Source organism: Drosophila obscura, unplaced genomic scaffold (genome assembly GCF_018151105.1).
Source record: "Drosophila obscura isolate BZ-5 IFL unplaced genomic scaffold, ASM1815110v1 contig_58, whole genome shotgun sequence".
NCBI lineage: Eukaryota > Metazoa > Arthropoda > Insecta > Diptera > Drosophilidae > Drosophila > Drosophila obscura.
This window is the reverse complement of record NW_024542848.1, coordinates 336267-358793: the sequence shown is the minus strand read 5'-3', so window position 1 is coordinate 358793 and position 22527 is coordinate 336267. Positions and strand designations below refer to the sequence as shown.

Below are 22527 nucleotides of genomic sequence, written 5' to 3'. Positions count from 1 at the left end.
TCAAAGCAATAGAAGGCGTAAGATATTAAATATGTTTATGTTACCTGATCACCAGACGCATAAAGATGAGCCAAAAGCTCTCCATTGATAAAGTCCTTAGCATTATTAATGATGAGCATCATAATTGCCTTGGGCACCATGTCCCGCGTTGTCTTTGTAACTATCTTCATATACGAATCAACTAGATTACGTATGGTTTCGACCTGACGTTCCAACTGTGGGTCGGAGGAACTTTCCTCACTGGTCGACTGTTTTTTGTGTAAATTTTTCATTTGGTGTAGGACATTCGTTTATTTTAATATTAATTTTTGGTTTATTAGCAACAAATAAAATTAAATTTAAATAAACAAATAAAAAAATAATATCTGGTGAATGTTAAAGCTAGGTATCCAGCACGGCGGATGTCAAACTTCATACAAAAAAAACTGCCAGGAATTTTTCGTTTTGCGTTTTTCTGGCTGGTGTATCCAGCAACATGAACGGAATCCACAGATATATGTCTAGATCGTGTGTGGACTGAGAGAAGAGCTGATACACAGCTCAGGAATATACGGACTACAATTATTCCTGACGTGAATGTTGCAAACCCAAAATGAGAGATGAAAATTGCATCTTTGATTTTTTTGGAACAATAGCGCAACCAACAACACAATCATTTCATCGACAGAGTTATTTTTTAATTTTAGTTCAACTTTCACAACTTCTCACTGAATAACTGGCAAATTCCTGGCAGGAATTTTACGCGGTGCTAGAGATAAGTCTTAAATCGTTAAAGAATTCAAAACGTGGTAACAAAACAAACACTTTTTTTTTAAATTTGAATGTGACTTATGAGTTAATTTTTCCATACACCCAAGTCAGTATACCCTTGCGGATAGTATTAAAATTTAAGATTTCACAGAAAGAAGCATTTCCAACACTATGAAATAGGCAGCTGCATTGAATAGCCCATTTACACTAGGGTTGACTTATTTTTTGTTTTAAAAAGTTTAGCATAGGGACCTAGTGTTGGCAAAAGTTTCAGTTGCGTTTGTTCCATTTTCCGAATATTTCAACCCAGTTCTGCCTATCGTATGAACTATTACCACTAGCAACAACAACAAAAATAAATGTTAACATATAATCCTTCAAAATAATACTTTTAACATTAGATGCTAGCCTTATTTTGGACCCTATTTACAACACCTCTACACTTGTGGGAGGGACAAAATGATTATTTTCGTGGGATGCAGAATAGCTCTCACATATATAAAAAAAAAATCTTTACAAATAAATGAATTTACATAATTGAATTTTTCATTCATACAGAAATATTCATGAAATGTAACCCCAAATCTTCTCCGTCGATTTTAATAAATTGGTTGATTTATGAAATTTTGTTAGAAACACACAAACGTGCAGTTGTCCAAACACGAACTCTGTGTTATTGAGTTAAGTAAACTATCGATAGGTAACTCATGTCAGTGTAAATAGGCAAAAGCTGTTCGTAAGCACTAACCATATAGTATATACATACATAGAAGTGCCAGTTCATACAATGGAAATGCCGCAGCTAAATTTGCTGCGGACGTTCCCAGGTCTTCGGCTCGGCTCTGGTGTCGTCCTTTTCGGCTCATGACATGAATCGACAGCAACCTAGCAGCGCAAATGCATGTGTTAGTGAAACACGCAAAATTATATTATTGCGTGCTCTTTCATTTTTAGCGTGTGAAACGTTTTGAATTGTCTGTTTAAATTTTTGTCTTCTGGGTTCACATATCCTTTACCTTATAATTTGTTTCATTATTATGACAGTTTTTAAAGAAGCTTGCCCCTCAATATTAGAAGACCTGTTATTTTGTATATCATTTATATGGTAATATACTTTTAATATAGAATAAATAAATGGATATAAATATGTAAATATACAAATAATGTTAGTCTTAATTGACCTCATATTAAGGTATTCAAGGTGCGACGTGCACCTTTTTTAATTTATGCAAGCTATACAAAATATTTAACCCATTCTTAGCCATTGAACACAAGCGAGTACAGAAAAAGGGCCAGTTTCAAATAGTCTTTACTTTAACTAGATAAATCATTTTGCAGTTACTTTTGCGTTTCAATCACATACACTGTGCTTAAAAGCTTGGTATACATAAAAAAGAGACGAGTAACGGTTTTTTATTATTTTGGATTCTTCTAACACGTCTTCGCCAATTTTGCGCATTTTGAGTAGTTCAGTGAGGGTTTGGCTCTGTAAAAATGCTGTTGCGTTATAATTGGACAATCTTTGTGGAATTTAGAAAGAAAAATATCTGTTAGTTCATATACGCACAGCCTTAAGTCTATAAAATTTCGAAAATATTTATTTTTTATTTGTTTAATCTATACACCTGGATTTTGTAATTTTAATTTGTAAAGGTTGAAAATAAGCTTACTTGAAAAATATAAGATCACTTAAAAAATATAAGATCAATTAAAAACTTTAAGATCACTTAAAAATAAGATCACTTAAAAAATTCTGAAAATAGCCAAACGTCCTTATTAAAAATAAAACAATTTTATAAAACCTGAATACGTTTTTTTAATGATTTTAAAATTTTTGGTCTCAAACTCGGATCTTAATGGGCTAAGAAGTTATTTTACATAAGCGCCGGAATTGTGATCAGATCCACTGTTTATCCTACCTCATACAAAAAGTTGTGTGAATCATTATTTTTTTTAGATTAAATTTTTAAAAACTTACAGATGTAGTCATTGAAATAGTAGTGCCGCACCTCACCACTTTCAGGACTGTTTTTGAGACACTTCCAGTATTCCAAAATTTAACATGTAATACCTTTTCGGAAGTCTTAATATATAGGCATTAGAATTTCTCATCTCATTTCTAATCTCATTGCAATTGCATTCCATCTTCATGTTTTACAAGAAAACATGAAGTGTCACAGTGACGAAAAATACTTTTTACTGATGATAGTAAAGTTGTATTGTATGGTAAGATAGACTCTAGATATGTTTGGCATTCACAGAAATCCGATTGCCACCCACAATCATGAAAAAACGAGAAGGAACGCAATAAATGCTGGCCAGTTCAATACCGGTATTTTTCAGCCTGTAAAAGACTTTGCAAAAATTTGGTTAAGGCCTAATGGAGATACGCTTAAGAAACTTATTATGTAAAATGGTGACTATTTGTATTCTTGTTAATTAAATCCTTAATTTTGTCCGATATTAAGATATACCTATTTTCCATTATTCCGCTACTGTTGGAGATTCCGCTACTTCTGTCTCTCTCTCTTCCCACAACAACACTAGCTCCTCTCCGCCAGAGCGCGCACACTGCGTGAGTCAGAGTGTGTGAGCGAGAGAAATAACGAGTAAATGAGTGTAAATGAAACGGAACCACTGCAAATTGATGTGTTCCTTTCCTTCGAATATAATAATACGATCTCTATGCCTCCACGTTTTCGGTTTGTTCGTATCTTCAAAGTTTGGGATGCCACAAATTTTCGTCCTTTACACAATTTTTTTACTGCAGCTCTTAAGTCTCTGAGAACTAGGCGTCAAACAAGACAGACGGACAGACAGACATATTGACCCGGATATTAATACTGATCAAGAATAAAAATACTTTATTGGGTCGGAACCGTTTCCTTCTGTGCGTTACACGTATATACTTTGACCACAAAACTAATAGTTCCCTAAACTCCAAGTATACAAATTTAGAACCTCAAATCGACCAGGAAAACGTTGTATGGTTCGTTGGTTTAAAAAAAAGAGAAGGAACGTGTGAGTCGCTTCTTTGGACGCGACTTTACTTTTATACCCGAACTCAGTCAGTATATAAATTTGTGAGCTTATGATTTATGTAGAATTTTAAAATATTTTAGATTTTAAATTTTTTTTGCTACTTCTAACATATTTATTCTACATCTGAAATGTAGATTATACATCTACAATGTAGATTCTACATCTTCTCTGCCAAAGGTCGCGCACTGCATAGAGCAGAGTGTATGCGAGCGAAAAAGCGACTATGTAGCACTGCAAATTAATTTCTTTACTCTGGCTATAATAATAATGATCCGATCTGATTCAGATTCATCAATCTGGTAGATATGGTCATTATCTACGATACTACGCTTTTACTTTTCTGATATCTTTAAAAATGTGGCTGCCACAGATTTTCGTCCTTTGAGGGACTCTAGCTCTTATAGTCTCTGAGATCTAGGCGAGAAACCAGACAGACGGACATAAATAAAAATTATTGAAATAAATAAAGTTATGCGTTGTAATTAATATTATAATTTTCCAGATACATGTGGCTAACGATTCCCATTTGGCTTTATAGAGGAATGTTTAAGTGATCTTTAACTTGGCTTATTTTTTAACTTTCAAAATAAAAGTAAAAAAAAAGCAGGGGTAAGGAGTAAACACATAAACAAAATTTATTTTTTAATTTTATAGACTTCAGGCTGTGCGTATACGAACAAAAAGATATTTTTCTTTCTATATATAAAAAATTTTTTTTTTCAATTTTAAGGCAACACCCTTTTTACAGAGCCAAACCTTCACTGAACTACTTAAGTTGCCGAAGACGCGTCAGAAGAAAGCTCAATAATAACACCCGTAGTCCGTTGTCGCTTTTTAATGTATACCCAGCTGTTAAGCAAAGTGAATGTGATTGAAACGCAAAAATAATTTTGAAAAATGATTTGTCTAGTTAAAGTAAGCACTCCTTGAAAATGGCCGTTTTTCTGTACTCGTAAGGAATGGGTTAATTAATTCCCAAAATGGCAATGGCATAGCCTGTTTTTTATGTTTATTTATGAGAACTAAAAAATTCCTAGGAGAAAATAAAACCACCGCAAGGGTATACCCCATTAAAATATTAATAACAATAAAAAGTATCATGGTGCTGTTTAAAAAATACAAAGAATAATGTTTATATTATTAAATAAACATACTTTTTGCTGTCAACGTACAGTTTACGGTTTTGGAGTATTTAGTATTTTTCGAAAATAGTAATTATTATTCAATTTTTAGTTGATTTAAGTTTAGATTTATTTGATAGGTGGACGAAAAGATAGAAGAAAACAATTAATAAAAAGTTATTCAATAAAATAGCGTATGGTTATATGTATTTAATTTATGTTACAGAATCCACATTTCATACTGTGTAACAGCCATACATTTCTTTGCGTTACCCTATTTTATTTTATAGTTATTAATGCTAAATGGTGAGACTACATTTTAAGGCATAGCTTGAGTATTCTACTCAAAATTTAAGAGAAGTGAAAATCTTTCAATCAACTGGAAACTTTCGTACACCCACTAGACAGAAACGCAGTCCTTAGCCCGCCTAACCGAACGAGGGGCCCTGCTTAATGACGCAAGACGCGTGTTACCGAACCGGACATTTATATTCAGGAAAGATAGATGTTAGACTAACATTTAACTAAACGGAGTAAAAGAGCCAAGAATGCATTAAAAATTACAAATAATACTAACTACGGGAAAGGTACGTTAGTACTAGTATTTTAAGAAAAGGAAGGAAATTCATAGTAGGTACACCCAGGTGCACTACACTGCCGTAGAACCGGAAAGGAATGCCTGGCTGGTAATGGGTGATCGGGTTCTTGTGGGTTTCAATGGCACAGACAACGGAGTATGCCATTATAAATGAAAAACAAAGGTCAAAACAAGTAGCTATTTCACCAATGTGCCGGACAAATTCGTAAAGCAAAATCATTAAAACCTGAAAGGAGAGCGGTAGCAGCAAAAACTAAAACAAATCCACAGAAAGTTTCGTTAGAGAGAGAGGAATACAATTTATTTTGGCTTTATTCAATGTGAGGGCGTACCTACGAAAAGCAACAGCACAAACGTAAAAGCAATAGCACAAACAGCAGGAAATAAATAGATAAATCATATTTTGACACAAAAAAAAGGCATGCAATCGCGGTTAAACATCGACTTATTTGGAAAAATGAAAGAAAAACGCGGAGTGGAAAACCAAAACACGTCAGGTCAGGAACAAACGAACATTATATTATATGATTTAATAAACGAAGTCTGTAAAAATGTATGGTATTAATATAAAAAATGGTACGATTATGAGATCAAACAGCATTTTATATCTTAAAACTCTTAAATTTTATCGCAAGGAAGCCTGTTGGGCTCTCGGTTCGAGATTAGATTATAAATGCTACCAAATGGATTTCAAATTTGATATCAATATGTATAAAAATGTTTGCCTTTTTCGAAAGTTTAATCTGTTGATGATAAATATAAAACATGAAGTAACTTTTTGCTAATTTTGAAAATATTTATGAAAATTTAATAAATACAGACCATTTGAACATTAAACTATTTTCTTTGTTTGCCTATTTTGAATTCTAGGGACGTAACTTCCTTTTTTTATTGAATCCATTTCTCGCTTAAAATGAGTTTTTCTAGGAACGCAACCCCCATGTTAAGCAAGGGCTTGGTGTATTGTATATATTTATGTATGCATATGTGTACATACATACGTGTATACACATATATGTACACATATATTAAAAAAATATTTTTTGTGGTCGGAAGCTCTTTCTTCTGTTTCTACAAACATTTACATGAATTTAAAATACTGATATACTCTTTGAGTACCGGGCATAAAAAGCTACTTCATTGGTCAATGAATATAAACTAAATTTTTGTATTATAAGGAATCCATTTTTATAATAGATTTTAAATATGGACATGAAAATTAAATACCATTAATGATAGTTAACAAACCTCTTGTCCTTCCTGTTTGAAGATTAGACACAAGCATCATGTAACATTTTTCGTCGATCATTGATAAGCGTAATAGCGAACACCAAGATATACATATAAGAAACAAGTATACACCATTAATTTTTCTTTCTATTTAAAACTAAACTTAACTTTGCAAGAATTGTATTGTTTACGCAAATAATGTAAGAAAACATATATTTATGTGTAACTGAGGTATATAATATATATTTTTTTTGTATATACATTCGATCGGTCTTGATAGTTTTTTTTTGCTATACTTCTCCCCCTGTATCAAAAAACACAATGACCAACACGATAACGATTGATAATTTCGAAACCATAGCAAAACCAAGTAACCAAAGCTCTCAAATGACGAGATCAACACCCAGCAAAATCGAAAACTCAGCACATGCCAAAATACAGGAGACCGGCACAAGGCGGCTTACGCAATAAGTACCTAAAATAATATTAGATAAATAAATATTCCCAAAGATACATTCACGAAGTTCCAAAAAAATTCCTTTCCCACGGTACCGGTGCACACCGATCACCTTACCTGGGACATTGGACACTTGTTGGGAGGCGATTGCGTTAGGTAACCCTCTATTACCGGGCAATCCACTCGGCAATATAGATTTATGTAAGAACCTGCCAAAATTCCGAAATAAGATATGTGGAAGAAATTAGTGGGAAAATCGATGCCCGGCCGATCCATAAAAGGCACTGCCTGGCAGTCGATCGGCAGTCCATCAGCCATAGCAGTCAGGCAATTAACAAACGCGCAAGGCAGTCGATCGGCAGTCCATCAGGAGTCAAGAACTACCATACACGTCGCGGTCAATCAGTCAACCTAACCGAGTAGCATAATAACACGAAAGAATAAAGAAACCCATTAAAATCCAAAGAACCAAAAAGTGTTGTGATTTCGCTAACAATTCTATTTCAGTTGCTGGCAAAGTCCCCGTTTTCCCAATAAAGTCCTCGTGAATTAGATATATCTTGTAATTCAGGACCCTGGACAGACTATGCATCCCAGCCTGACATAGGTCCTCACAGTGAAAAATAGTCAAGCAGAAGAGCAGACTTTTTCAAAAATGTTGCGCAACTTGAAAACATACTTCCGAGTTTGTGTAACGTAACAATCAATGTGAGACGTTCATAACTCTTAAAGCCTAGTACTCAGATGGAAACAGACACCTCCCGAACAGAATCGGGGTTGATATTCGTATGAAACCGATAAAAAAATGTTTCGGTCAAAAACTGTTTTCTAGGCTCTGTACTCAGTTCAACAAAAACAAAAAAAGGTCGGTAGATAATAGAAAAGTATCTGATGGTATTTGCTGGTATTCGTCGGTATGTTGCTAATCCCTCGAAAAAGATATACATTAGGCTGGGCAAAAAAATTTTTGTTTTCGATATTCAAACGTGACAATCGTTACCTTGGATTTAATAATAATTTACATGTTTTTATTTATATTTTTTTAATTTTTTAGAGGTTGCTACCGAATTTTACTGAAAAATTTAATCAAGACAATTAAAAAAAATGTTTGCTAAAAGAGTTGGATAGTTGCTGAAATCTATTGTATATATATTGATACCATTCATATCGTCATTAATCAGTTATTGGCAGTAAAAAAAAACTGCACAAGTTTTTGCGAACTAGTTAACTAAATAAATCAAAATTCTTAATTTAACCAATCGTTAATTTTTTAACAGTAACTAAAAAAAAAAGCACCTTATTATCAATATGAACTAGTTTCTAAGTTTCAATATTATTTGAAAAATACGACGAATTAAATTTTTTGTAATGTATATTTGCCCAAAAATTTTTACTTTCTTTTCATGGTAGCAACCCCCAAACATTAAAATAAAAATTTGAAACAAAATTGTATAATTTTATTAAACAACAAAGAACAGAATTGGGGGGTGTCCCGTTGAAAATACAAAAACAAAATTTTTTGGTCAAATTTTAGCCCAGCCTAATATACATTTTAAATCTTCTGCTAGCAAACACGAGCGTAAACATTGCAAAATGAGAACAAAAAACCAAATGAAATATTTTAATAATGAAGACAAATAGAATAATTATAATAATTAATGCAGTATTATATGAATGACAATTATATGGATATTATAATTTATTATTTTTATTAATTTTCATGAATATAAAACAAATAGTGTTTGCAAAACATGTTGTCTTTACGGTGGTCCGTACGGGAGGCGTAGCCCTCTGCTGCTGCTGAAAGTCAGACACATTTCCTTGCCAATAAAATATTGGGTAGCCCAGGATATGCCTGGGGAAGAGCGACCCCAGCCGAAGAAGTGCATTTTATTAACTTTAAACAAAACCAAGCAGCTGTCTGAGCAGTGCAACCGTACGGAATGCAGTGCACACCTCTGGTCACACCACTGGCCGCTAGAAGAATATATGACATTTGTTTGCTAGTAAACAGTTTTTGGATCTGAGTACTAGGATTGAATAACAACGCGTACAGACAAATCTATACGAACATAAAATCTAAATATATATTTGAAATTTTGAATGCGAATACAATAAATATTAAACATACACAGTTTCCGTTAAAATATGCGTGCGAATGTATATTGGATTGGATTCATTTTTTCCCTTTTTTTCGGCTCCTCAATCTAGTAGTAAGTTCATTCTTAACTATTCTTGCTGTTTTCTCGTAGCTCTTTGAGTGGGCGTGGGGAGACGTGGAAAATTTTTTAAACACACTTGATTCAGTTTGATATCACACTCTAATTTAACTTTGATTATACTCTCTGAGATTTAGGCGCTCATACAGACGGACGGACAGACAGACGTGGCTATATATATACTCGACTATTAGTGTTGATTAAGAATGTATACATGTTCACGAATTTCTTATTGGGGGATTGGCAAGTTTTTGTGCCATTAGGAAGTGCCGAATGTTTATTGAAATCATTGTAAATGACAAATGTCGGTCTCCTTCCAAGCTTTTTAGGATAAAGGCGATAAGCTTTACTAAATTTAAGATAATTTATCTTCTTGATAATTCCATGCTGATAGGGAGGTATAATTGTTTTACAAAAATGTGGCAAGTGCGGAGTTAGTTTTCTCAATCATTTCTTTGCATCAGACTTTCTACATTTCTTATGTATAAATAGGAACATAAATGATTACTTCCATATGGGAAAGGCATGAAGAATTAAGGCGTCAAGACCCTGTGAAAACAAAGGCTGCGTGTCAAAGAACATGAAATTTAACCGAAATTTAACAGCGAGATAGAGAGAACGAATATCTTTGAAACCACTTATCGTATGCCTCATAAAAAAATTCCATGTCGTTCTCTACCGCACGTCATGCATCGAAACTGAAGAGCAGAATATTTCGTTTGAAATTGGCATCACACAAACGACAGAGAGCTTGACACATTTTGGCTCAACTATACTGTCACAGAGCTAGCCAAGAGACTCGGTCTCTCAGGCCTCTCAGGCTTATCAGCTTCATACTGTGTTTTTAGTTTCATCGTATCGTTAAAATTGTGGCTGCCACAGATTCTCATTTTTTGTGAAATTTTGAAATACACTTGTAGCAGTGTGGTATCACATGAGTCTGGAAACAAAATTTGGTTGCTCTAGCTCTTATAGTCTCTGAGATCTAAGCGCTCATCAAGACAGACAGACGGACAGATGGACGGACGGAGAGACGGACAAGGCTATGTCGACTCGGCTATTGATGCTGATCAAGAATATACATACTTTATGGGGTCGGAAACTTTTCCTTCTCTGCGTTGCACACATCCACTTTTACCACAAATACAATATTCCCCTTAACTCTTGTTGAGTACGGTTATAAAAAATGTGCTTGCTACTATTTTAAATGTATTTAATAAAAATATTACTTTAACATTTTTTATGTCAAATATGTACATACTTACATAACAGAATTTTTATTATAATTAATTATAATTATAATTGTTATTTTCTTTTGTACAACTTCTGAATTAGAATATTACAATTTGTTTTTAATTATTTTGTTGTATTTATTTATTCAGCGGAAGAAATAGCAACGAAGAGTGCGAAACGAAAAGTTGCATCATGCACTGGTATAAAAGTAGTGTCGCGGCAACAGCAGCGACTCACAATGTTCACCCTCGTTTCTTTTTTTTTTCAGCGAAGTTCAATAGCTTTAATACACTTTTTCAGTAAGAACTCTGAAGCTCGGACTCCACCTCTTCCTTATTGACAAATCTCTTTCCACCGGGACATTTTTTCAAGTTTGGACATAGAAAATAAACAGAGGAAGTTTCCACAAATATAAATCGGAGCAAAAATTCGGCTTGTACATAATTAGTTGAAATGCCTACACATTCAGAAATCTGTTGTTGTCACCTCAATTGGTTGCCCATTACGATGTTTATCTTCGCGGCTCGAACGACGCACAATGGCTCGTTTTCTCAAAACACGTTGCAAAATTAATAACTTTTGAACCCGGCTAGGTATAAGTCTGAAATTTAATACATATATTTGCAATACTTAAAATAATTTTTTAAAATTTAAGTTGGCGTGCCACTGGAAGGGGCGTAATTAACGGTCAAACTAGAAATTTCGTTTTTTTACCCTAAAACCATGATAAACGAGAAGGAACAAGTCGCTTCTGGGGACGCGACTCTACTTATACCCATACTCAGTCAGTATATTGAGCAGATGACTTTTTAAAATTTTAGAACTAAAAAAAAAATTTTACATTTAAATTTGTTTGCTTCTCTGCGTTACACACATCCACTTTTTACCACAAATCTTATATACCCCTTTACTCTTTTTTGAGTACGGGTATAAAAATTAAAAATTAAATTTAACAACATGCATATATATTTTTGTACAACAAATCTTAGTTTTTAATTAAGTTCTACTAGTAAAATTAAAAAAAAAAATTTTAATTATTTATTTTGCAGTTTCTGAGCTGATAGCACGAAAAATTAACGTCCAAAAAACGTCAAGTAAAAATATTGAACAATCGATTTTTTTAGGTTTTTGAATCATTAAAGAAAAGCCATGCGAAAGAAAAGCTTTTCCAGCATTAGGCATTAGGCTGGGCCAAAAAAAATTTTTTGGTCAAATTTTGGCCCAGCCTAATAAGCATACATATATGTATTTAGCAAGGGGGCGTGGCTTGGATAATCTAAAATTTACGCATTTATACCATATGAATGTGTTTGTTAATTGTAAGCTAGTAAGAATTTGAAACAAAGAATATATTGAGCAACATCTCTGCTGCGGTTTCTAATGGCCGACTACGTAGGGCCGTTTAGTTAGCATGGGTTAAATTGGAATACAACTAATATCTCCTAAAAGGTGCAATTGTGCTAATGGTTATTTCTTAGGTTTGTTTGCTGAATATCACCACTATTTTTTCGTGCAGTCCAAATATGGCCTTTTTTATATTCCTCTAAAAATGGAAAATAGTGAAAAAAATGAAAAAAAAATCGCAAAAAAAAATTTCCTTTTTTGTCTAAATTCATATTTTAGATTTGTTCCTTAAATTAGGGAAAACAAATTTTTCTCCTAGCTTGAGTACTTTTTAAGAAAAATGCATTAACCTTGCCTTTTAAGCACGGTTTTCTTCATTTTTTCAAAAACTTTGAACGATTAAAAATCTTTAAAAAATTTTGTAAATTATAAAATACTGGTTTTGAATAGCTTGATCAATTCCTAATTGAAGTGTAACACAAGTTTTCCCAAATTCAACAACGCGATATCCAACTTTTGCAACGAGTTTTCGGAAAACGAGCCACTGCGCGACGCTTAAACGCTGCCACTTAATATTTTATTCTTCTAAATGAAGTAGCAGAATCCCCTAAGGTAGAATCCAGCTCGGCTTTAATTTTGGTTGGACTAACACCATTTAAAATGAATGTATTGAATCACATAACGATGACCAATGCTATCCATGTTAAAATTAAAGATCTAGTAAAATCTATAAAAAAAACGAGAAGAAACGTGTGAGTCGCTTCTGGGGACGCGACTCTACTTATACCCGTACTCAGTCAGTATATACATTTTTGAGCATATGATTTTTTATAATTTTAGAATTAATAAATTTTACATTTTACATTTTGTTGCTACATCTGTTATCTACATCTACAATGTATATTATACATCTAACATGTAGGTTCTATATGTACCATTTAGATTCTACATCTCATCCGCTGGAGGGCGCTCGCGCACTGAACGCGGCAGAGTGTACGAGCGAAAAAGAGAATGAGTAGCGTGTCTCATGCAGGGGGAGGCGGAGGAAACAACTGAAAATTTATTTCTTCATTCTGGCTATAATTATGATCCGATCTGATTCAGATTCGGCAATCTGGTAGATATGGTCATTCTCTACGATACTGCGCTTTTAGTTGTATCGTATTTTTATTATGCCTGCCACAGATTTTCGTCCTTTGCGGGGGCGGGGCGAAATTTTGAAATACACTTGCAGAAGTGTGATATCACATGAGTCTGGAAACCAAATTTGGTTGCCCTAGCTCTTACAGTCTCTGAGATTTAGCCGACAAACAAGACGGACAGACAGACATGGCTATATCGACTCGGCTATTGATGCTGATCAAGAATATATATACTTTATGAGGTCGGAAACGTTTCCTTCTCTGCGTTACACACATCCACTTTTACCACAAATCTAATATACCCCTTAACTCTTTTTTGAGTACGGGTATAAAAACAACTGCGCAGCAAACTTCAAACTTAAGCTTTTAATAGCACTACTCGACACGACTTTTCCTCAAGGAACAAAACCAACTTTTTCTTAAGGATTTGGGGCTTAGAAATGGTTTGATGTTATTTTTTTTTTTTTGGGAGAACTTTTTAAGTTTTTTGAAAACTGGTATTTTTTAAGCTCTTTTCAGAGGTAGCGTATCTTTTTTTCACATAACTCTAGTATCTTACGTCTGGTTGTATTTATTTAATAAGGTTCAACTATGAGCAGTTAAACTAACAAATTGTAACGTAATATGAAAAGGACAAGAACATGGATTATGAGACTATGGATATTATCCTGACCCAATAGGACTAATTTTTTGGCAAAATAGCCGCTATGGTCCGGTTCACAGCAAGTTGTGGTCAGGAAATAACCTATAGCCTATTAAGTTAAGATAATTAATTTAAGTTATTTGTTAACAAAGATTTTACCTTAATAGAACTAGTGTCGAAGGAAAACAGATGGAAGAAAGTATTGTAGTTACGGCAAAGGCTACGGAAAGATTCATGGTCAGAGTAATTAGAAAGACAGAGTTGAAGATGAAGCGGAAAGTAATGCCTAGTCGGGCGGGAAGGGACAGAAATGCTAATAAGGCTACTGAGGGCACTGGAATCAACCTCACCAGCAAGAAGTTTGTGAAGAAAAAGCACTCCATGGCAAATCCTACGGGTTTCAATATCGAGGAGCCGGATCCTACTCTCATAAGAAGGAAGATGTCTAGAGGGGTCCCAATTAAGGCCACGAAGTGCAAAAAGGATAAACTGTTTTTGAACATACTCAATCATATCCTTATATTTTTGATAATGCGGACAAGGGATACATATAAAAGTTTAGTTGTATAGGGGTCGGTGAACTCCTTAGAACATCTTTTTATAAAGCCCAGGACGCCTCTGGCTTTATACGAAATAGCGGATATGTGTGAGTTATAACACAGATAAGGTACAAAGATAATTCCCAAGTCAGTAATTTTGTAAAGGCGGTTTAAGAAACAGTTATGGATATTATAGTCAAATAGGTAAGGCTTGCTGCGATGGAATGTCATGACGTTACATTTGGAAATGTTAAGGGGAAGCAATTTTATTAAGCATCAGTTGTTGAGGAGACATAACGGGGACATGGGGTCGCTATAGGAGAAACATAACTTCACATCGTCCGCATACATAAGTACTCAGGAATGAGTTAAGACTTGGGGAAGATCATTGATGAACAAATTAAACAACAGAGGGCCAAGATGGCTACCTTGAGGTACCCCCGACGATACAGAGAGAGGCTTAGAAAGAGAGTTATTAAAACAGACACGCTGAGATCGATTACAAAGGTATGCATTAAACCAGAAAAGAAGTTTAGGCGGAAACCCTAGGAGAGATAATTTATGAATAAGCAGATTATGATTCACTGAATCAAAGGCTTTACTAAAGTCAGTATAGACTACGTCAGTTTGCGACTGCTTAGCGAAACCCTCATGCACGAAAGTGGAGAATTCCAGGAGGTTAGATGAAATAGACCGACGTTTTACAAATCCATGCTGCGATTCAGAGAATAATGAACAACAAAAGTGTTGGAGCTGGGAAGTAATTATTTTTTCGAAGAGCTTGGGAATGGCAGATAAATTGGAGATCCCACGGTAATTAGAAACATCCGATTTAGACCCCTTTTTATGAATGGGAATAATATATGACTCTTTCCAGACAGTGGGAAAATCGCCGAGCTCGAGAGATAGGTTAAACAGTTTAAGGAGGGGCACGCATATTGGGGTCAAATCGGTAGAAAAAGAAAATTTACATGACTTTAAATTAATTAAGAGGTCATTATAGTCGATGGAGGGGGGATAGATACAGTTAGAACTATTCATGTGGAAAGGATAAGATTGATTGGGACGAAGTATGTCAGAAGAAGCCAGAATAGAGGGATGGTTATAAGAGGGAGCTGAGTAGCAGAGTTGAAAAATGGAAGCGAAAAGATTAGCAACATCACAATCATTATCAGCCTGGCTGCCGTTAAAAGAAAAGATGACGGAAATTGGGAAGAGTTACGTTTCGAGTTGACAAACCTAAAAAATTGCTTGGGATCACGCTTAAAGCTACGTCTACATTTGGACAGAAAGAAGAAATTTACTCTTAGCGATTGAGTACTTAGAGAAGTCAGATTGCGAACCAGTTCTTTTGAACCTTTTATAAAAGCGAGATTTAATATTCCGAAGGTTTATCAAACGCGGGGTGAACCAAATAGGGCCACTAACATGACGCGAAGGTGAAATTAAAGGTACATAGGTATTAAAGACATTAAACAAGGAACAATAAAATGAATTTGTAGCCGGCTCAATTTCATGAAAGTCTTCGAGAAATGACCAATCAATCTGAGAAAGTGCAAGATTCAGGCACGTAAAATCTGCTTTCCTGAAGCAAAAAATAGACGGTGGCTCAACGGGAGTTTTGATGGGATCTGAGGAGGGCAACTGCACGGAAATTTCAAGTGTGGGATGATAAGGAGCTTCTGGGAAAGATAGAGGAGACCCTCTACAGACCATTTTATTCGATATGTCGGAAGAAAACACGAGATCAAGAAGTCTACCCAAGTTATTGGATATAGCATTGATCTGACCAAGCGATGCTGAATAGATGGGAACATCAGGTTAGAGTCCACAGAAGGAGACCATGAGATATTAGGTAACAGACGAAACAGACTGAAGATGGGAAACGTGAAGTATATAAGTGGAGAAGTGGAGCAGGATATAAAGAGATTAGAAGAGGGCCAGCAAATCTTATCAACAATAATTTCAATGTTATTAAGCCCTTCGACGTGAACGATTTGAGGAGCTATGTTCGAACGAACAGCAATCAGGACTCCGCCACCACGAGATGGACGATCATACCTATATATGTTAAATTTGTCAATGAGAATCTCGGAGTCATAAAGAGAGGAGTTGAGCCAGGTTTCGGAAAAAGCGATTACATCAGTCTCGAAAGATGCACTGTCAGTATATAGCTTGTTAAGCTTACTGCCCAAGCCACGAGCATTGTGATAGGTTATCTTAAGGGAAAGAGGAGAAATTAGTTTTTTGAGCCCGAGGGTAAAGCTGCCGGAGATGGCGTTGGACGGACAGAAGTTAGAGCAGTCGGGGATGGAGTTGGAAGGACACCCACTCGTCGTTCAGGGCTAGAGGGACGATTGGTAAACACATTACAGATAGTATGTTCAGGCCAGAAAGAGGGGTCGAGCACACTACTGACATGTTTGTCAGGAACGAGAATTTTGAAGGAAGATATTTTGCGTTTAACTTTAAAGTTAAATTTAGTGACAACAAGCCCAGAGGAATCATCAATGTCAAGCTTAGAAAAGATAAAGTCCCTGACCAGTAAAGAACTTTGCTATTTGAAAAGATATTTGAAACAGCTAGAAGTTAAGCCCAAACACTTTGTGATTTCAGCTTACCGTCTGGGAAATAAAGTGCATTGAAATGCAAAAATTATGCAGTATGTGCGGTATTTTTTTACGAAGTTTCGACTTTAAAAACTCAGAAAAAGGCGAAAAAAAATATATCCTACGTCCTCTGTTTGTTTTTTTTTTTTTTATATGTGCAAGTCTATCGTTTGCCAAGTCTATCGTGGTGAAATATTGGCACTTTCCTAACTTGTCTAGGATTTCGTCCATTCTTGGACTTGGAAATTTATCCTTTATGGTTATCTCGTCGAGACCTCTATATTGTACGACTAACCTGTACTTCTGTTTTCCAGAAGCAAATATCTTCTTTGGGATCATTGAAATGGGGGAACAGTAAAGCGATTTCGATTTACGAATTATTCCTTGTTCGATCATTTCTTTGATTTGTTTGTTTCGTCATATATTTGGGTATACTTATATGGCTTTCTGTATACCGGATCTTCCTGTTGTGTTTGGATAGCATGCTTGACAGTACTTGTGAAGGTCAAATCGTCACCATCTCTGTACTGCACAGTTACTTTTTTCGTTATCTGAGGTAGGATCAGGTCAAATGTTTCCTTTGTATTCTCAAGTGCAGGTCCACACAAATTAGATCTTGTAGGGTCTACCTAATCATAGTCATGGATATATAACTCTGTGACTATAGTGTCTGTTCCTTAGTGTAGTTCTGACTTCAGAATAAGATGGTGTGTTTACCAAAACATCTTAAAATTAATCAAAATCAATTGTCATGGATACCTCTGGCCGATCATTTTCATGTGCTTTCCAAGCAAACTCATTTTGCTACATATGTGGTGTAACGAACCATGGTTCCAGCCATGTCTCGTCACAAACGGCGGAGGTTCAGCGCATCCACGCTGGCGGGAGACAATAACCAAACTGATATACACAGAGCTCTAGCCACGGTTCCCCACAAAATAGCGGTGTGTCAGCACCTCCGGGAAATAAAATAGTCTTAAGCAACGCACACAATTAATTAAGAACTCTCGATCAACAACTCTACACATTCTTGTCCACACAACAATTTAAAACACCCCACCACTTGGGACATTTCGCAATCGACGGCCTACAAGTCAAGCTAGCATAAAATTATCGACCTACCGGCCCAAATTCAGCTAGCACCCTCCGCCAGATCAATTTCGCAAAACCTCACTTTGAAACCCAATTCCCAACTGCAGCCCACACCTTCCGCGATGCAGTCTCAGCAAAACCACACTGACCCACTACCAATTGTCAACGAAGCACCAAGCTTCGACCTAGTTACCACACCCCACAATTATTGTTATCCAATAATCTTAAGTCAGCAAGAATTAATTATTTCCGGGTCTCAGGTGCGATCGCCAGCTGCATAAAAGGGCCAAGATCGGCCGAAAGAGGAGGCAGTCCATCAGCCCGAACACAAGAAACAGGCAGTCCATCAGCCCAAACACAAGACACTGCACTAGGCAGTCCCTCAGTCACACACCCAAGACACTGCACTACGCAGTCCCTCAGTCACACACCCAAGACACTGCACTACGCAGTCCACCAGCGCACCATACCACTACAAGCCGGACTAGTAACGTAAAAGAATTAAATGAATGAATAATACTGAATAAACCAAGAAACCAACAGACAAAAACTCTCGCATCATCATTTCTTGCTTGCCTACTGCATTTTTAAGCCAGCCCGACACCTGAAGTCACCTACAATCTACAAATTTTCTTGTAGCGGACCCAGGACAGACTGATGCATACCTCAGCCTGAAATAGGACCTCACAAGTGGCGCCCGAGCAGGGACTTGGTGACTTTAAGGAGACTAACACCTTAATACGGAGCTTTGTGGAGTAAAGACCCACGGCCACCGAAAGAGACTAGGCCAGCAAGGATCAATAACCGTCAAGCACAAAAACGCAAAATCCGGTCGCAAGCAAAAGTGCTACAGTACAGAAGTACCATAAACACAACGTAAGTCAGTGCTACTAACCGCAGACACACACCATGGAAGCCCACGGAGCCGGTCGACCCGACGAATTTTACCCGGAGGGACACCATACCAATCCAGGAGTCACCACCGGCTGGATCTACAAACTCCGGCGGGATGAGCTGGAAGCCCTGGCCGACGAATTCGGATTCGGCAATGAAGGAACAGTCGGCCCACCACGCATCGTAACGCCAGCCGATTTGCCCAGACCTCCAGTTACGGAGACCAGTCGCTCGCCCACACAGAGGATCGTGCCAGCCATGGACTCTTCCACCGCCCACATCGCGGAACAGATTCGAAAATGGGGAATCAGGTTCGACGGACAGGACGATCCACTCGCATTTCGGGAACTACTCGAAGAACTTGCGCTCTCATATGGGGTGGACACGAATCAGCTGCCCCGGGCCATGACAGAGCTTCTCAGCGATCGGGCCAGCCGCTGGTACCGCACCAGCCAACTACAAGGCAGCTCATGGGCCTATTTCCGCCAAGAATTCTTGACTTTCTTCTTGCCGCCACGGTATTTTGAACAATTGGAAGACCGAATCCGGGCCCGCAAGCAAGCGAGAGGAGAATTGTTCAAGGATTACCTCATCGAGATACGGCTACTCATGCACCACGCCGGGTACGACGCCGCCAAGGAGTTGAACAGGATCTACGACAACGCCCTGCCAGCATACCAGATGTATGTACGGCGACACGAACTCCAATGCTTCGCGCAGCTCACAATGTTGGCTACCGAGTTCGAGAGCATCCAAGACCGGACCATCCCGACCACTTTCGCACCCCCGCGGAACTCACAAGATACGCAAGTCCGGCTTCAGACCACAGGAATTGCGACTCGCACCAGACGCCATTTCTGAGTCCCCATTGGGAATCGACAGACACACCAGGGAGACCACCAGCTCATCCAAACAGTACGGCGAATCCCGACGTAGCCCATCACATGATCACGACCCCCATCACCAACCCACGCGCAGCCTGTCGCCGGTGTGGTGAAGCGGGACATGCGGCATACGACTGCCATAATCCCTCCATCCTATTCTGCTGGGAATGTGGCAAACGCGGCACACGGACCGTAAATTGCTGCCGCCAAAACACGTCGGGAAACGACATGCGTCCCCAACTGACACGGGATCAGCCGGGAACGACGCCTCCTCCAACCCGCGACTAAATAACTCTCTACACGTAAGCAACGGCCGGATAGTGGCGATGCACAGTGGTCGATTCTGCCAATCTGGCAGGCAATAAATGAAAAATTAAAAGGTCGAGTCTTATTAATTTTTTTTTACTTTTTGGAAAGTAAACATCCCACTGATATTTATTGCAATATTTATATATTTTTCCTATCGATAGTCCACGCGGTTGAATCGCAGAAAACTTTTCTGTCCATACCTAAGTACATTTTACCGCCTTTTTATGGCTTTTGGTAAAGCAAAATAAATCTTAATATTTTGCGACTTGTATTAAAATTGCCATCCATTTTGATAATAGTTGGTAAGAATTTAATAAAAAAAATATATGTGTTGGTCCTGTGCTTATATGTATTAGTGGTAAATCGTTGTAGAACTTAACATTTCCTTTAGTGAGCTATTAATAACATACCCGACACTTGCATGGAATAGATCTTTTGACATCCGCCCCTTCCGCCTTCAATCTTTTTTCCTTTATGAAACCAGTCTTTTTTGAATCTTCTGTGTTGAAACAAATTGTAACTACGTGCCACACGTTAATTTATTTGATTTTATAGGGAAAACGGCAGTGTCAAAAAGCACGCTTTTTGCGATGTTTCGTAAGGAAACTGAGTAAGAAAAAAAAGCTAAGGCGAGTTGGATCCATGATGATTCTTAGCGAATAAAAAAAAATTAAGTAATTTTGCCTCTGAGTGAAATGTGCAGCAGAAATTAAAAATACTTCAAAAAACAGAGCAAAAATTTTAATTTTGACCTATACCTTTTTTGTAATAAAGTGTTTACAAAAACATTTTATAATATTTTGAAATACAAAAAAATTATTATTTTTTTTAAATTTATTTTTAAAAGTTTTTAAGTTAAAAAACATATAATAAAAATGTATTTAAATACTCCGCGTATTTATATTCCAAAATACAAAAATATTTTTAAAAATGTTACTCATTTATTTTTTGAGTTATTAATTATTGCCTGCCAGATTGACAGAATCGACCACTGTGCGATGGTGACCATAGGAGGACACGCAACGGAAGCCACAATCGACACCGGGGCATCCAGAAGCTTCATCAGCGCAAACCTCGCCCGGCAATTAGACAAAAACACCAACCTGCAAGATGCATGCGTCCGCATACGCCTGGCCGATGGCTCGGTCAGATAGATCTCACAAGTTTGACTGGCGCACATCAAGCTGGATCAAGGAGAGGTTCAAATCCCTGTTCCCTCTTGGTCCTGCCAAACATGTTGGGACAAGTTATTGTCGGCATGGACTTCCTAGGTGCCACGCGGCTACAGCTACGAGACCGTCACCCCATGCCCACTGAACCCGTGCTTACTACCATCCACGTACAAGACGCCGAACCCCGATACCAGAAACCCCAACAAATCGCAACGAATCTACGTCCACGACCTACCAAGAATACGAAGCCACGGCACACTACGGAGAACACGAATCCAAGGTCAACACCAGCAAACCGCAACCAAGCAATCGGGAAAACTTTCCAAAAACAGTATGAAGAAAATTTTTTAATCAAACCCGAAAGTTTTGTTGAAGAGTGGGCACCAAGCTGTATATGTCAAATGTGTAGATTGAATTTAACAGCATATGATTACGACGAAAAGTAAGTAACTATTAACTTTACCAAAAATACTAAACAATATTTTTTTTCTTACAATTTTTTTTTAGAAAACAATTAAAATTTGTTAGTCCAATGCTGTGGAAAAAAAGAGGTATTCACGGTCCCGAATGTTTCTTTTATGTAAAGAAAACTGTAATTGGGAAACACATGAAAATAGTTTACCCGAAACAATCTGGTTTCGGCTTTACCCTTCCTGCTCGTCTTTCAGAAGAAATACCGTCCCTAAAACGCAAAAAAGGGAAGGTATCTTTTTTACTGGATTCCAGCTTTTTAAAGGAAAACGTCAACATAACCCATTTCCGGACGCGTCATTTGGCTCACGCACAATTTTATACGACGAAGGATGATATGTGCATTTGCCACGAAATTTTTGGTTTATTTAAGGAACTGAAGCTTACGACCCAAAAAATTGGAGGTTATTTGTTGACAGCAGCAAGGAAAGTTTAAAGGCTTTTTTGGTACACAATGGAAACCAAAAGCTGTCTGTTCCCATCGCCCATGCTGTTAATATGAAGGAAACATATCAAACAATGGCTAAATTGATTGAAAATATAAAATATATAGAGCAACAATGGAACGTCGCGTGCGACTTAAAAGTCGTAGCAATTTTAACGGGATTGCAAGGTGGTTACACAAAACACTGCTGCTTCCTGTGCCTATGGGATAATATAACTGAGCATTACTTAAGAAACCTCTGGCCAAAACGGGAGGAACATACTTTGGAAAATTACAACATCAGGTAAGCTGGGACTAATGAAAATTTTGTTAAAGCACTGGATAGGGAAGGCG

General features: G+C 37.0%; 1 protein-coding gene across 6 annotated transcripts in view; it reads right to left on the bottom strand.

The window, feature by feature from the left end:
* LOC111075963 (dynamin) overlaps positions 1 to 22527 on the bottom strand; it is an 89338-nt gene that overhangs the window by 35854 nt on the left and 30957 nt on the right. For 4 of the 6 annotated variants that reach the window (XM_022369511.2, XM_022369512.2, XM_022369508.2 and 1 more), the window contains 3 exons: positions 6760 to 6771; positions 6287 to 6292; positions 45 to 248 (listed from right to left, as the gene is read on the bottom strand). In XM_022369511.2, the coding sequence (XP_022225203.1) occupies positions 45 to 248; positions 6287 to 6292; positions 6760 to 6771 (222 nt within the window). The remainder of the gene's footprint in view (positions 1 to 44; positions 249 to 6286; positions 6293 to 6759; positions 6772 to 22527) is intronic. The other 2 variants (XM_022369506.2, XM_022369507.2) reach the window with 2 other exon arrangements.